At 38.1% G+C, this 16,535-nt stretch overlaps 1 protein-coding gene across 1 annotated transcript; it reads right to left on the bottom strand.

Moving 5' to 3' along the window:
- Positions 1-786: 786 nt before the first annotated feature.
- On the bottom strand, positions 787-1,710 carry POM121L12 (POM121 transmembrane nucleoporin like 12). Its single transcript, XM_033087975.1, has one exon. The coding sequence runs from the start codon at positions 1,708-1,710 to the stop codon at positions 787-789; it is 924 nt and encodes a 307-aa protein (XP_032943866.1).
- Positions 1,711-16,535: the final 14,825 nt, after the last annotated feature.

Genomic DNA, 16,535 nt, shown 5'->3' with positions numbered 1-16,535 from the left:
TATCTTCATTGGTTTCTTGAACCAAAAAGCTAAGACTCATGGACGCTTCCACTTTTCAAATGCGGTCATCCAGTGCACCAGAGAGTCCCACAACCTCCACCTGCAAAACATTCCCTAAGTTCGAATGTGCCTTTCATATACATCAGTTCCCTTTCAGGCCAAACTCCCCTCTTCTTTTGCTTGAGATACAGTATTGAGCCCCTCTTGTTTCTGTTTACTTGCTGCCTCTACATAATCGACTGTCCACACAACAGCCAGTACAAATCTGTTTAAAAGTATCGATCCCATCAGTCTTTCCTCTGCCTAAAACCCAGGGTTCTTAGACTAAAACCCATTCTCTTTCCCTTGGCCCTGATGCCTTATAACACGTTATGTGTCTCTAAAGGCATGTCCTCCTCCCTCTCTCCACTTTAGCTATACTGGACTTATATTTGGACCTCAAATAAATAAAAATTATTCCCAATGCAGGGGCCTTGCCCTTGCTCTTGCTTGTCTGGAACATAGTTTTCCTTCATTTTTGCACGAAAAGCTCCCTTTGAATGTTAGCATCATGTTTAATGAGGTTAAATAGTTAACTACACAACGTGGGCAAAGAGGGGAGGTGGGGAAAGATGCCATCTTGAAATCTCTGTTTTCAGGGAAAAGACAGGAAGGAGCCAGAGAGCTTTGCTCTCCACAGTCCAGTGTGGGATCCACAAAGCCAGGGCACGGGGCGCTTGGAGGCTTAGCACGTCTGGGGACTGGAGTGGTACTGTGTCAGGGTCCCATGTTTGGTGGAGCTAGGAGTCAGCAACAGGAGAACGGGTCAGCCGGTTCGAGTCTCGCACGTGGGTAGCTGGGCCCTGATTCTTCGCAGCCAAAGGCTCTAGCAGGTAGGGCGGCCTCAGGGGCAAAGGAGACCCTGCCGACGCCCCTCGGGGCCCTGGGGGACTGACTGAGGTCGCGGCCGTGTGGCCTCTTCTCCCAGCTCCCCAGCTGAGGCTCTGTGCCCTGTGCTGGCACTTCCTCTGTGTGGTTGGCGGCAGACAGAAAAGGCTGGACGGCAGGCCCGGGGTCAGTTTCCTCCTTGCAGATGTAGCTCCAGGAGGGAAGCCTTCTGTTCAGAGGCCCTGGCCTGGGCACAAAGGAAGGGACCTGTCCATTTTTGATCAGAGGCTTGAAGGCAGATGGCCTGGACTCTGGGTCCTGAGACCCACTCGTGCTCTCTGGGATCTCAAACCAGAGAGGTGCGTCGAACCTCCTGCTCACCTTCCTGCACTGGCTGAGACCCCTCAGCACTGTCTGCTTGGCCCTGGGGTCTGGGCACTCAGTGAGCGGATGCCCTGCGGAGCGGTCTCCTTGCCCCGGGGATGCACAGGGACTCTCCCTGCGCTCAGGAGGCGCGATCTTGATGGTCACCGGGCTCCAGATCGGTCTTGCGTGCCGAGCACTCCCAAGCCCCAGCTTCATGTAACTCTCCCAGGAGCAGGAAAGATGCGGCCCCAGGATGGCCTCAGGCGGCGGCTTGGCAGCAAGGTGCTTCCGAGCCTTGCTGACCACCCTCCGGGTCTTGGCCGGCTCCCAGACCGGTATCTGGGGCAAGGGTCCAGTGTGGACGCGGTGCCCCCCATGGAGGCTGTCCCGGGTCAGGGAAGGACCAGGACTCCGGTTAGTGTGCCTCTGGGCTAGGGGTGGCAGCGCGGGCTGCGGCGAGCTCAGGTAACTGCCCATGGGAGCGGGCAGCAGGGAGGGCCCATCAGGGAGGTAGTCCCCTTTCAGAAGTTCCCGCTGTCTCCGGAGGTGGCTACACGTTAGGCGCCCAGGGCTCAGGTGACCGTTCAAAGCGCGCGGGCATGGGCACTGGAACTCTTGACATCCTGGTCTACGCGTGAGTCATCAGCTGGCACAGCGGCAGCCTTTGTGTGACCAGTTATCTGAAAGTCTCGGCCTCTAGCCTCTGTGCCCCTTTCTGGCAGCAAGAGTTTAGCTTTGGAGAGAGGTCCTAGGAACTCGCTTTCTCATATTCTCATTCTCTCTCTCTCTCTCTCTCTCTCTCTCTCTCTCTCTCTCTGTCTCAATATCTTTGTTGAGATATGTTTCACATACTGTAGAATTCACCCATTCAAAATATACAGTCCTATGGCTTTTGCTACATTCACAGATATGTGCATCCATCACCATCGTCAACTTGAAAACATTTTCATCACTTCAAAAAGAAATCTGTATCGCACACCTTCCCATACACCGCCCCTCCCACCAGTCCTGAAGAGCCATTAATCTCCTTTCTCTCGGTGGAGGTTTTTCTACTGTGGGCTTTGATAAAAATTGAATTCAATAACATGTGGTCTTTTGTAAGCAGCTTCTTTCACTTAGCATAACATTTTCAAGCACCATCTATGTTGTGTCAACACCTCACTCCTTTGTCTGGTCCAGCGTTACTCCATTGTATGGGTAGACCACATTTTCTCTTTTGCCAATTGATGGCCATTTGGGTTGTTTCCTCCTTTAGACTATGACGAATAATGCTATTCTAAACAGTCAGTATACAATTTTGTATGGACAACTGTTTCATTTCACTTGGGTGTAGAATTGTTATGTCACATGGAAACTGTTGAACATGTTGAGCACCCACCAAACTCTTCTCCATAGCATCTGTACTGTTTTAGATCCCCAGCCTTGCTTCTGTTTTTGGACTTGACATTTACAAGGAGAAAGTATAACAATCCCTGCAGTTCATAAAAATTTCAGATCGTGTATTGACAGAAGGCCTCTCTCATTATTGTGAAAAAAAAAAAATGAAAACAGTTCACTTGAATGCGCTTTTAAGGAAAAGTAAATAACTTGGTTTTGTTTCAGTAAATGTGATGCACATTTTATTCTTCTAGAATAGTTGTTAATTTTACTTTGTGCAATTTGCCTCTGAAGGAAATAATGACAGTAGACCACAGTTTATATGTGAGCACTGACAATACTGATTGTATGAAGACTCTCCTATAGTTTTAAGTTTCCATACATCCATATATAGATTCTCTTCTCTTTGAACGTCAATGCAATTTCTCTATTTTTTCATTTGTACGGGTAATCCACACAGACACACATTTCCAACGAACAGCTGAAAAGCATTTGCCTACAAAAACAGTGTCTGAAGGACTTGGGAGGCCTGTTCAAGGAAGTATGAACCAAGCTCTTCTCCAGAGCATTTTCTTCAAAGGCATGTGCAGACAGGGCTTGCTGGGCGAGCCAGCAGAAGTGCGGAAAGCGGAGGCTGGCAGAGTCAGTACCCAACCCAAGAGCAAGCAGAAGGTCCTTTCCCGTTCTGAGAGGTGACAGGTGAATGAATGCTGAGGACATTGAAAGGAGCTCAATGAGAAATGCTCACAAGGCTCCCACAGCAAAGAAGGGCCACTTGTCAGGGAGGCGGGGTACTACCAGCCAAGGCGTGCTGGAGAATGAGACCCATCACCCTTTCACACTCAATAATCATTTTCATTTCCTCCAGATTCCTTATTTAAGTAATGATCCCTCAGTAACTAATTTTGAAAACTAAAAGAAAGCCCTATGCTATAATTTTCTTCTTAATAGGACATTCCTTGATCATGATGGCAATGGTTTTCATAGCTAAGAAGCCTCTTAAGATGGTATTATCATCATGTCACAGTGGGCAGATAATACAATTGAGTGTAGATTTCTTAAAATGCGTTTTTTTTCTTCCCAACATCTACAGTCTCCCACATCCTATTTGCAATCCAACCCAATGGGTATCATTTTGTTTTTCTGGTGAAACACCGTTGGAAAAACCACATTCTTTCTCCTGGTGAACTACAGACCACCATAAATTAATCACCTTAAAATATTCCTTCATTGGTATACAAACATGTTGATTAGCTAACAGTGATTCTCGTGGACGCAGAACCTGTCTGTCTCTTCTCCTTCTCACACATCCAGACATACCAGGTTTCTTTTGGTTAGTTGACATTAGAGATTAACATAGGTCCCTGGTTCTGGATTAGAGATAATTTTGCTGTCCACCACACCCACCCCAGGGACGTTGGAGAAAGTTTCTAACGTGGGTTGGGGGCAAAGTGGGGTTGTTACTGATATTAGTGGGTAGAGGGCAGGGGTGCTGTTACAGTGCACAAGGTAGTCCCCGCCCCCCAACAAAGAATGGCCTGGCCCAAAATGTCAGCACTGCGGACACTGAGAAACTCGCCTCCACGCCCTTCCCTTAGCTGCCCCTGTTATTCAGTCACATAACCATGGTCCCCTTCTCCAAACCACAAAATTACCATCGGATTAGTACTGTCAAGCAAGCTTCAGACTCGCTTGGATCTCACGTTTTTCCTTGAAGACCCTTGGCTTTTCCAGGAACTGATCTACACAGTTCCCTAATTTTTTTTGGAGGGGGGACCTTTCCCTGTGTTTATTGGCCCTTCATACATCTTTCTGGGAGAAATGTCTACTCAAGTTCTCTGCCTATGCTTTTTAACTGGGGTATTTATCTTCTTATTGAATTATAAAAGTTTGTTCTATATTCTGGGAACAAGTTTCTTATCAAATATATGATTTGTGAATGGTTTCTCTCATTCTGTGAGTGGTCTGTTCACCCGCTTTGAAGCACAAACTGTTTTTTAATATTAATAAAGTAGAATTGGAAATTTTTGCCAAATCCAAAGTCATGAATGTAGATAGATACATAGATAGATAGATAGATAGATAGATAGATAGACCAATACACTCACAAAACATAATTTTAATATGTTTTTATGAAGAAAGGGCTCTCAGGAGCCACAGTCATACTACACCCCTATTTCTTTGGCAGATTTAGTTACTTTGTGTTTTAATTTTTTTACCCTGTAGTAGATCATGAACTTTAGAATTAACTCAATACCTGTTCTTTTTTACTTAGATTACTAACTGCTTAAACTTATAAGCCCTCCCAGTAGGCAATTAACCATTTAGGTGGGAAACTTCAGAATTTAACATCTATTCAAACTTCACTTTTTAGTTTACTTTCAGGAAAATTGGAGACATGTGTTAACTGGTTCTGCAGCTAGGAATAAACACCCATAATTATTCTAAAGATTGTCATAGAATTCCTTACAACTCTCCTCATTTATTCAAGCTGGGGTTCCTCTGGATTTTATTTTGACCTCAACATCAGTGTGTGTGTGTCTGTCTGTGTGTGTGTGTGTGTGTGTGTGTGTGTGTGTTTCATAATTCATTCCATCATTTTTTTTATCATCTACGAGTTCCTTAAAATATCTGATCTGCTGAAAATGCCCCATGTCATTTTCAAATACTGCTATCAATATTCTACAATTTTCTTGAATTTCTTGTATCTCATTTTAAGAGAAGTAAAATCAATATAGGAGTTTAGTTCTTGTGTCTTTTAAAAATATATTTTGAACTTCCACATTCTAATTCGATACAGTATTCTAGTTATTTTAGGGACTAGTGGTTCTCAGACTTGAGTGTACAGCATTAGAATCACCAGGAGGAAATGCTAAACAATGGTGCTGGGTCCCAGCCCTTGTAAGTCTGGATAGGTCCCAACAATTTCATTTCTGACATCTTTGTAGCGGATGCGATGTGCCTACCCTGGGACCACACTTTGAGAACCATGTTTATAGGCTTAATTGTGTGTGTATCTGGTTTTAGAATCTGGAATTTGTTAGGGTTAAACACATGTAAGATAGATATTGAAGGGAAAAGGGATTATCATTTCACTCATTTGTGAGAGACATGTATATCTTTAAGAGCATTTCTCAAAATTGAATGTGCATTCAAACCATCTGGAGATGTTAAAATTCAGTGGGTCTGAGATATATGGCCCCAACGTCTTTATTTCTTATAGATCCCAAGCTGTCTCAGGACTAGCAATTTTGGTCATAAACTAGGTGATCACAATGCAGAAGCTCAGGCACCATCCATTATACCAGCTTTTGCATTTTTCATATATACACGCATTTTAAAGCTTGGAATGTACAGGTCTAGTTCCAGAGTTCTAACCCAACTGCATATTAAAGTGCACTGAAAAGCTTCATGTCTTTCTAATCTGTTTACATGGTCTGGAGAGGATTCCGTGAATGTTTAAGGTATATTTCACAAGTCCTCCCAGTAACTCTGATGGTCAGCTCTGGTAGAGGATGACTGGGCCAACTGATCTCTAGCTTGGGAGCACGGCCTGCTACGGATGCTCTCAGCTCACCTGCTGGCCAGCACTGATTTAGTTGGCACGCCTGACTGGGACCGCTTCCTGCCACCCTGCTTCACGTTCACCCGCCGAGGTTTTACTGAGTTAGAGAATTACATCCATCCATGTAAAGGTCTAAGCTTTGATGAAGAAATTAATATCTGACTGTTCCCTTACTATGTAATGTGACTAAGTCTCAGGAATGCAGGATAATTCATACTTAAATCCATACTACTATAAAGCCAACCCTGAGCCTAAGAGGGGGCACATGTACTGACACTTAACAAATGCTTATTGAAAGCATATTTCCTGCAGTTTGAAAAGGTCCAGTATTTACCTTCGATTCATGTACTTTGCTTCTATAAGGAAATTTCCTTTTAGACTATACTTCCGGTATTTTCAAGCATAATTCCACACCATTGCCTTCTGTTTTTTTTTTTTTTTTTGTTGTTGTTGATTGAACTCTATTACGTATCCAATAGTTTATTAAATACATATGAAACAAAATGTGTGCTTTCTAATGTCTCGTTCAGGTATAATTCTACAATCAAAACCGTTAGGTCATAAAATGAACATAGAGGTGATATTTCATGCTGAGCTATTTCTTCCTGGATATGAAAGTTTTAAGGGCAAAGATTATGTCTCTTGAGTGCTGCTGTATACAACATCTTCCCTGACATGGATGCGCAACACTTGTTAAATGAGAAATTCACCCCAAGGTTCTGTAAGTGAGAATTTTGATCAGCTCACTGTAAATGCGGACAGATGACAGAGTGGATGGCTGTGACAGGGTTTGTCTGGAAAGCAAGGACTGACATGCACAGCTGAGTGAACTGCAGCTACTTATGTTCTTGTAACTCTCCCAGATCCATAACTCAAAGTCGCACAGCTTGCATAAGATTCATCAGACAGAAAACAGTAATTACAAAGACATAATGAAGGGGTGATTTCCAGAGAAGGCTCTTTGGTACGTTGGATGTCACAGTAGGAAACATATTTTTGTAGCTTTTAGGAAAGATGAGCACCACAGGTATTGGCGTTGTGTGTGTTCTTTCCCAGCCAAATCCTCTTTTATTAGGATCATTTCCTAAGTCTTGGGTTCAACTGAAATTGAAAAGTCATCCTAAAATGCATTAAAAATAATGGAAGTCAAGAATGATTAATCATCACAAGTCATGCATGTTTCTTGTTGATTTGCCTACTGATAGGTATCCTCATTAATGACTCGTTTGGTATGAAATAAAGGAAATTAAATGGATGACACGAAACAGTCCCAGGGGCTTGGCTCTGCTCACATTTAACTATTATATCGACAAAGTCATATCTACTAAAAACATGGTGAAATTTAATAGTTTAAGTGATGTCAAAAATATAGAAGCTTAATATTCTGTGGCTGATGGTGTTTTGTCATCTTCAGGGTAATGATGCCAAAGATAAAACACATAACAAATACATGCTACAGTTTATGCTTTTATGGCTCTAAACCATATAAACTAAATAATGGATTGAATGTTCAGGCTATATTGATTTACTTTACTACAGGTTACCCTGAATGCTAAAATACTGGACATGATATTCTTTGCTGAAAAGGATTAATTTAGCAATTCAGGACAAGGTTGTTTGCTAGGAAGTTGATCGATCAACGTTTGTTGACCAAACCAAAATTGTTTGGAAAAGGAATTCCATTTAACATGCAAATCCATGTGATCAGTTCTTCTTTTAAACTCATTATATTAATAATACCTACCACCTCTCTAGTTTCATCTTCCGATTAATGATTAGAATCATGTTTATAAGTTACCTTTTTTACTGTCTCAGTGAGATGATAAGAAGAGAGAGACATTTTTATAAATTTTGGAAGATGTCTGATTAAATTTTGAGGTTGTATGATTCCTGATCTAAAATAAAAATGATGAAATTATAGCTGTAATCTAATACTATAATTCCCATAAAACTTATTTAGCTCTGAGTTATTACTCAAAAGTACATGAGTTTGTTTCCTCAGTTACAATAATGGGCTTCGACCAAATCCTTATAAGACATTTGAATGAATTAAAATGAGTAGTATATATACACAATGGAATTCAGCGGTAATTCAGTGCTGAATACACTATTCAGCGGTAAGAAAAGATGATATAGGAACATTTGTGACAACATTGATGGATCTTGAGAGTATAATGCTAAGCGAAATAAGTCAGACAAAGCAGAGAACCACATGATTTCACTGATATGTGGTATACAAACCAAAAACAACAAAAGAACAAGACAAATGAGAAACAAAAACTCATAGACACAGACAATAGTTTAGTGGTTACCAGAGGGTAAGGGGGATGGGGGGTGGGAGATGAGGGTAAAGGGGATCAAATATATGGTGATGGAAGGAGAACTGACTCTGGGTGGTGAACACACAATGGGATTTATAGATGATGCAATACAGAATTGTACACCTGAAATCTATGTAATTTTACTAACAATAGTCACCCCAATAAACTAATTTTTTTTTAAATGAGTATTACAACATATATATTTTAAGAAAATTTATAGAGAAGTATAATACAGGGTGGCCGGGTGGCTCAGTTGGTTAGAACATGGTGCTCATAACACCCAGGTCACTGGTTGGATTCCCACATGGGCCAAACAGCTGCACCTTTCACAACTAGACTGAAAATAATAACTTGACTTGGAGCTGATGGGTCCTGGAAAAATACACTGTTTCCCAATATTCCCCAATTAAAAAAAAGCATAATGTAAATTAATATATTCTTAGCATTAATACATCGATTTATTATATTTTAAAGTCAAACTTTAAAAAATTATTTCCTTTGTCTTAAAAATATTATGTCACAAATTAGAATACTGAGCTCTTTGAATGAAATTCTAAACACTTTTCAAAAAGACAGTGATGCTGGATGATGTGGTCTAAGAAAATATAGATCCAATTCAAGATATTAAAAAAGTCTATCACTGTAGAAGATAACTGATGAATTTAGTTTTGTTAATTGTATGAATAAAGAAATAAAAGCAAAGATTATCAGAATACTACTTAATCGTTTTGAAACAAGGCATGTTGATATGACTCCCCATGGATACTAGCCTGGCAGCTAAGAGAAAAGCAACAGGCGTACTGTGTCTGGAATGCAGAGGGGCGTCTGACAAGATACTTCCAAGACAAGCTCCTCCTATCTCAAAGGCAAGATAACTTAAAAATATTTGTCTTTTTCATAAAATTAAGTCTATATATTAGATACAAATCTAAGCATTGCAAACAAACAAACAAAACAACCCAGACCACGCAATCACCAATGTTCTCAAGTGGCTAAGATGGTGTAAGCAGGAAATCGAGAATCCTGGAGGACGGCAGAAGCTGATGGGCTCTAAGGAGTTACTTGGTCCTTATTGATGTTGGTGATGTAGAACTTTTGTAATTCATGAGATCATAAGGCAACTGTACAGGACAAGTGGAAACAAGGAATCCTGACACAGAAGGTTTGCAGAAGGCTAATGGGAATTTTCACTATCTGCATCCATGACAAAAATCGCCGTAGGTGAATACTAAGCTAACGTCAGTAGCATGGAAATAAGCTAGACGGGTGATTTACAAGTGGAATGTCAGGACTTTCAGAAAAGAAAAAAAACACCTGTGGGATAAGTCACAGCTCTTGGCTAAATTATTCTGATGAATGTCCAGGCGCCATGCTCGTGATGACACCTGTGCAGTCCATCTACTTTTCCTCCTAAAAACATTTTAGTTTTAATAAGCAGGGTACATGTATGTTAACATGTCTTTAGTAGAGTTTAAACAGTGTTCTAGTAGGGTCAATTATACTCAGCATAGAAGCTTGTAGTGCAGTGGACCTGAACCCAGGCCTATAAGAACCAGGAAGATAAACTAAAAGGGGAAAGACATGTAATAAAGTAAGCCATGTATATAAAAATGGTGCTCTTTATTCTTTACTATGTGAGACATGGCAATGCAATTAGAAGAAAAATTGCTCCTGACACGTCCTCAGCATCATTAAGACAAATGGCAGTATGGATTCTAAACCCCACATAAAATGCTAGTTTTCATACGCTCCCATCAATTGTTGACATGTAAAATGGGACCAAAGTGATACTTGGCATCTGAGTTGCAAGGGAAGCTGAATATGAAGGATTTGGTATTAAACCTGTCAGTGTTTAAATGATGACAATATTTTATTGCAGATATCTTCTTCTTTTTATTTTATGGTGTTTTCCCATTTTAAATAGATGGTTTTTATCTGTAATGAAATGAAGTTGAACTATATTTCTTTTATATGTTACTCTTTTTCTGTACTTTCTTACCCCCAGATTAAAAAGATATTTTCCTACATAGCAGTTTATCTAATACAATTCTTCATTAAAGCCTTTCAATATTTTATAATTTATTTATGAAGGTCTTTCATACCTTGTTTTAGATTTATTTCCACACCTTGTGATTCGCTTCTGTTGTGAATGGTATTATTTTTAAAATATTTTTATCTGACTTTCCTTTCTTATAGGAATACTGCTGAGTTTTGTATTGCGACCTTGTATTCAGCAACATAGATAAATTTCTGAGTGCTAATCTTTGTAGAGTCTGTTTTCTGTATACACAATCAAACCATCTCCAAATAATAAAAGTTGCTTTTATTTATATTCAATCTATATGTCACACACTTCTCTTTTCTTCTAGTATTAGCTCTCTAGAACTCCTAGCAAAACATTTCATTGTTAACCAATTTTCATCTACTTTTCAAATATACGCATTTTTAATCTATTTATTTCCTTATATATGGTTTTATCTAAAAAGCCACAATATAATAAACGTTTTATTTCTCATAGCCACTCAAAGTTTTGTTCTCTTTGCAATGACTGGCTTAAATTTTCAAAAATTTATATTTTTTAACTGGTCTTATTTTTATGGAGTTCCAGTTTTATTGCATAGTTAGTAAAACGTTCTAGTCTTATGAGTATATTGCTTACCTCTGTTTTTCTCTTTTTCTCTCTCTTCCTTCATCCTCTTCCTCCATGATATTGTTAAGTATTATCAATTTTATTAGTCTTTTCAAAGAATAAATTTGTATCTTTATTGATACTTTATCACATATGCGTTTTCTGTATCATTATTGTTTTTCTTTTTTCTTTTTTCCCTACTTATTAGCATTCTATTTACGGTTGTCAGTCTTAGGGAAAAAAATAAAATAGGACACAGTTAAATTTGAACTCAGATAAATAACTGTTTTTTGTTTTCGCTTTTTTTAGCATAAACATATCCCCTGCAGTAGTTGGGAACTGCTTGTACTAAAAAGTTATTTGTTGTTTATCTGAAATTCAAATTGACCTGAGTGTCCTGCATTTTATTTGGCAACTCTCTTTAATACTACTTCTTTCCAGAGTAATATTCTGTTTGTTATCTTTATTTCTTGAGGTAGATATTTAGACTATTTATTTTTAGACTTTGTTTTGTTACATTTGCATTTAAGACTATAAACTACAGCTCAGTACAGTTTAACGTGTCCTAATTTCATTATCATTGAGTTTAAAATATTTTCTAATTTACTTGGTAAATATATTTACACAAAGATTGATGAAAGCACATTTGTGACAACACAATGGGAAACTACTCAAATATCCATTAGCAGTGAAGAGATAAAGATCTATTATTTATACAATGTACCATTAAAGTAAAATTTGAAAAGAACAATTACAGATAAATGCCACAACCTGGATGAATCTCAAAAGCATTAAAAGAAGTTCCAAGATTATACTATTCTGACTGGGCTGCTGGTAGCTGGAAGGACGCAGTACGGATTTTCTTAAGAGGGAAATGTTCTAATTTAGAGGTGAGTCTAGCGATAAGTGTATACATTATAAGAGTTTTATACTTATGATTTGTATTTTGACTACTTGAAAATCATAATTTTTTAAGGGCAATGAACAATAAAGTGATAGACTATGATTAAAACAGAGAATGTATCAGCCATTGCTGGTATGAAAGATAAAGATATCACATTAAAAATAGTAAGTCTTATTTTTCTTTGAACAGCTTACTTAATATTCTAAACCACAATAAAAGAAATGTTAAATTCAGATAAATTTATTTAACCATTATAATTTGTGAGGCATTTTTATATTTCTATTGTACTTCCTCCCAATATACTCTGATGTTTTATTATATACCAGTATTAAATATAAAATATCAAAACTAAAAATAAGATAAGTAATTAGTTAAAGATGATAAGTTAAGAAGAGAAAAACAGGTTTAGTTCTTGAGTTTAATTCTAGGACTAATTCATTCATTCCACAAACATTGGTTAAGCATCTCATAGTTTGCAACGGTCCATACAAGAAGATGGGTTTACAGTTTTGAACAGACAATCCATGGTCATTGTTCCGTAAAGCTTAGAGCTTATAAATGGTGTTAATGATATTTAATATAACACAAAACACATGAATGGAAACTGAACAATGAAGAGGAAGAAAACCCTTCTTTCATCCTGATTTAATACTTTTGTAAATAGTCTATGCAGACATTTTTTTTTTTTTTTAGGATACAACCTCACTCCAAAAGCTACAATATCTCCAACTTACTAAAACACAGAGGTCAAAAGTTATTTCCAAGTTCTCTCAGGTTACACTATTATTATCAATTTGGATTTAAATCCATTAAACATTTATTCAAATAGCCTCTCAAAAAAAAAAAAAATAGAACAAAAAAGAAAAAGAGTTGTCCACGTGGTCTTGCGGTAGCTGGCATGGCCTCGCATTCTAATCAATGATTGTACTGCTTAGCTTTGCCGTCATCCTGAATGCAGTTATCCAGCATTCAGACTCAGTTCTTCAGACCTTCAACTCTGGCCGACTTTACTGACCATCACTGGCTTAAACCCCAAAGCTTATTCTTCCCAGGAAGTAATCTGCCACTGAGTTCCTTGAACTATAAGATACCATAGTGACATAAGTTATATTCTTCCAGTAATCTCCTCCCTTTATCTGATTCTGTACTCATTGGACAGTCATTCCATCATACCCTTTCCTGTCTCCTGCTTTATTTTTTCGGCCACATCCATACTCGATTCCAAGGTTCACTGATTTAATTGTGTCCCGAGTTAATGCCTTTGATTGTCCTTTGTCTTCACAGTCAAGCAGACATAGAGCACCCACAATCATCCAACACTATCTTAGGTTTTTGTCCTTTGTGCTGCTCAGCCTTGGGGGCTGTGAATATCCCTGTGATTACTAGCTCCATCACAATTTCATGCTGTACAACGTTGGCCAGGGTTCTGCAGATACTTGGCAATGCTTTTCCTCATCTCTAATTGACTCATTATAAATCTTCTCTTAGCAGCTGTTCAAAAAAATCTCCTCTGCTTTCATATTCCTAAACAACTTCCACACCACGCTCTGGATAGAGGTTCTAGTTCCCATTTCACTATGAAGATAGATGACGCTCTCCAGTCTAGCATCTGTATGTTTCTAAAACCTTAAAAAGAAATTCCTCACAGCATTTCCGTTGTCATTATCTGGCTTCGGCTGACACCTTTAGATACTTATAGATTCTACTTGTTGTTTTTCTTTCAAGTTCTTTAGTGAGCTGACTTAGCTATGGTTTCTCACACTTGCCTCTGTTTCCCCCGCCTAGAATTTTATTTACTCTATTCTCCATTTATCTCTTTCCAACACATCCTCTAAGATTTAGCTCAAATGTCACTCTCAAAATGCTACCCCATGCTGATTTAGATGCAGATTCCCATAGTGCCAGTCCTTTTGTTAAAAAAACAGTTTGAACATGTCCCTATTACACTTGTCTCTAATATATTCTAAGCAATTTGAAGGACAAGACTATTTTCCTTTTCATAATTTTTTTTCAAGCCAGTCCCACTGCCTAACATATAAAAATACCTAGTAGATTTTTCCTATAGTAACAGTGTCACAAGACAAATCCTCATTTTTGCTCAAGCCAACATCGGTGTTCTTCCTTCCCTGTTTTCTAATGATACAAATATATATATATATATATATATATATATATATATATATACACATATATGTGTGTATGTATATATATATGTATATACATATATATATACACATACATATATACATACATACACATATATATGTAAAATTACTAGGGCTGGAAGCTGACATTACATCATTCAATATGTTTCTTTATCTTTTCTAATGTAATTTATTCATGATATTGCTATCAGCTTTATATTCATAAGTCAAATATCTATGCAATAATTAAATATTTTAATGGCTTCCAATTTTCTAACCATACATTTATGTACACACAAAAGGCCCAAACTACTTATTTGCATTAACCATATCTACAAAGTGTGATCAAACAACATGGTGAATGTTTAAATTAAAAAAAAAATTATTACAGTAAAATATACATTGCTATTAATCCCCCTCAAAATACTCCCCTCACTTCAAACACACTTATCCCATCATTCCTGCCACTTTCTGAAGCAGTTCTGGAAGTCCTCTTTTGTGAGTGTCTTTAGTTGTGCTGTTATGGCTGCCTCAATGTTCTGAATCATTTTAACTTTGGGGAAGAGCCAGAAGTTGCACAGCGCCAGATTTGGTGAATAAGATGGACACACCATAATATTTTTATTTGACAGAAATTGCCTTATTGCGATGTGTGACAAAAAGTGTTGTCATGATGGAGGATGAAACCATTTGCCCATTTCATCTTAATGCATTGTTCGTGATCCATGATTTATGGCACACTTTAAAACACACCTTCTCTCAATTATAGCTCACATCCGACCTACTGCACTAAACAAGTTGAAACTTGTCACACACTGTTACTAAGGTTTCGATGTGTCGATTCCCATATTGAAGATCCCTGCCTTTCTGTTGGATGGCACTCGGCTGCAGCATTCATTATATTGTTTGATCACACCTGGTAGAATTCTAGTCAGGTGGTTTTACTTTCTTCCAACACTTTAACTATTTTACTCCACTCACTTCTTGCTTGCATGATTTCTGATGAGAAGTTCACCATAGTTCTTAGCCTTTTTTATTTATAGTTAAAGTGTTTCACTTCCCTCCTTTGGCTTCTCTCAAGATTTTTTCTTTTGTTTTCTGTACTTTGAATATAATATGTCTAGGTGTAATTATTTTTACTTTTTATCCTGCTTGATGTATTCTGTGCTTTATATTCTATGGTTTGGTGTCTGTATTAATTGTAGAAAGTTCTCAACCACTATCACCTCAAACATTTTTCTGGTCTGTTCTCTTTATTTTAATATTCTTATTACATGCATGATAGGAAAACTGTAAAAGTTTTAACAGTTCTTGGACGTTCTGTTTTGTAACAATAATTATTATGATGATTGTTATTATCATTGTTATTATTAATTTTCTCCTAGATTTCAGTTTGAAAAGTTTCTATTGACCTGTCTTTAAATGTATTGGGTTTCTCCACGGCCATGCCAGTTCACTGAGGACCCCATCAAAGGCTTTGTTCATCTCTGTTAGCGTGTCTTTGATTTCTAGAATTTCTTCATTTCATTTTTAGTTTCCTTTTCTCCACCCAGAGATTCTTGAATGTTTTCTAGTTTATCCCTTAGAGCCCTTAACATATTAATCAAAGTTAGTTGAAATTTCCTGTATGATTCTAAGATGTGTATCATCTCTGAGCTTGGTTCTAATGATTGCTTTGCTTCCTCAGATTACGGATGCTCCTCAATTTATGATGGGGTTACGTTCCAATAAACCTACTGTGAGTTAAAAATACTGAAAGTCGAAAATGCATTTAACCTACTGAACATCATAGCTTAGCCCAGCTGGTTTCTACTGAAGGTGTATTGCTTTCACACCATTGTAAAATGAAAAAATCATAACTTGAACCATAAATCAGGCACTGTCTATATTTTTCTTGCCCTTCTTGCATACCTTGTAATGGTAAAACAGGTATGATTTTTTTGGGGAAAAGGGTAATAGATACAGAGTTATATAGTCTTTAATGTCCGTTTTTATATCAATAATTCTTGGGAATGTGCTCATTTCAATGTTTGCTATAACTGTAGGTGTCAGAACGGGTTTCAGATTCAGATTCTAGTGGTTTTGTTTTTGTTTCCTTTATTAACTTTGGCTTTTCCAAGTACTCCTATGAAGAAAGCAGCTGGGTGTTTCAGCTCTTTCTGCTGTTGTTGTACAGGAATCCTACCAGGATTGCTGCAAGGAGTAGGGGAGGACTATCATTCTAGAATTATGATTAAATCAACCTTGCAGTGGGCCTGTGTCAGACCTTATAAGTGATTGTGCAGTGGTATAGTTCACCGTCTGTCTCATTTGGTTAGACCATAAGGTTAAATGGGCAAGAGGTGGAGAAATGCTCTTCTTG

This window comes from Rhinolophus ferrumequinum, chromosome 20 (assembly GCF_004115265.2).
Source record: "Rhinolophus ferrumequinum isolate MPI-CBG mRhiFer1 chromosome 20, mRhiFer1_v1.p, whole genome shotgun sequence".
Lineage (NCBI taxonomy): Eukaryota > Metazoa > Chordata > Mammalia > Chiroptera > Rhinolophidae > Rhinolophus > Rhinolophus ferrumequinum.
The sequence above is the reverse complement of the archived record's forward strand: the minus strand, read 5'-3'. Positions and strand labels throughout refer to the sequence as shown.

Excerpts from the sequence above, each read along its gene's own strand:
- POM121L12 (XM_033087975.1), bottom strand. The coding sequence starts at position 1,710 with ATGGGCAGTTACCTGAGCTCGCCGCAGCCCGCGCTGCCACCCCTAGCC.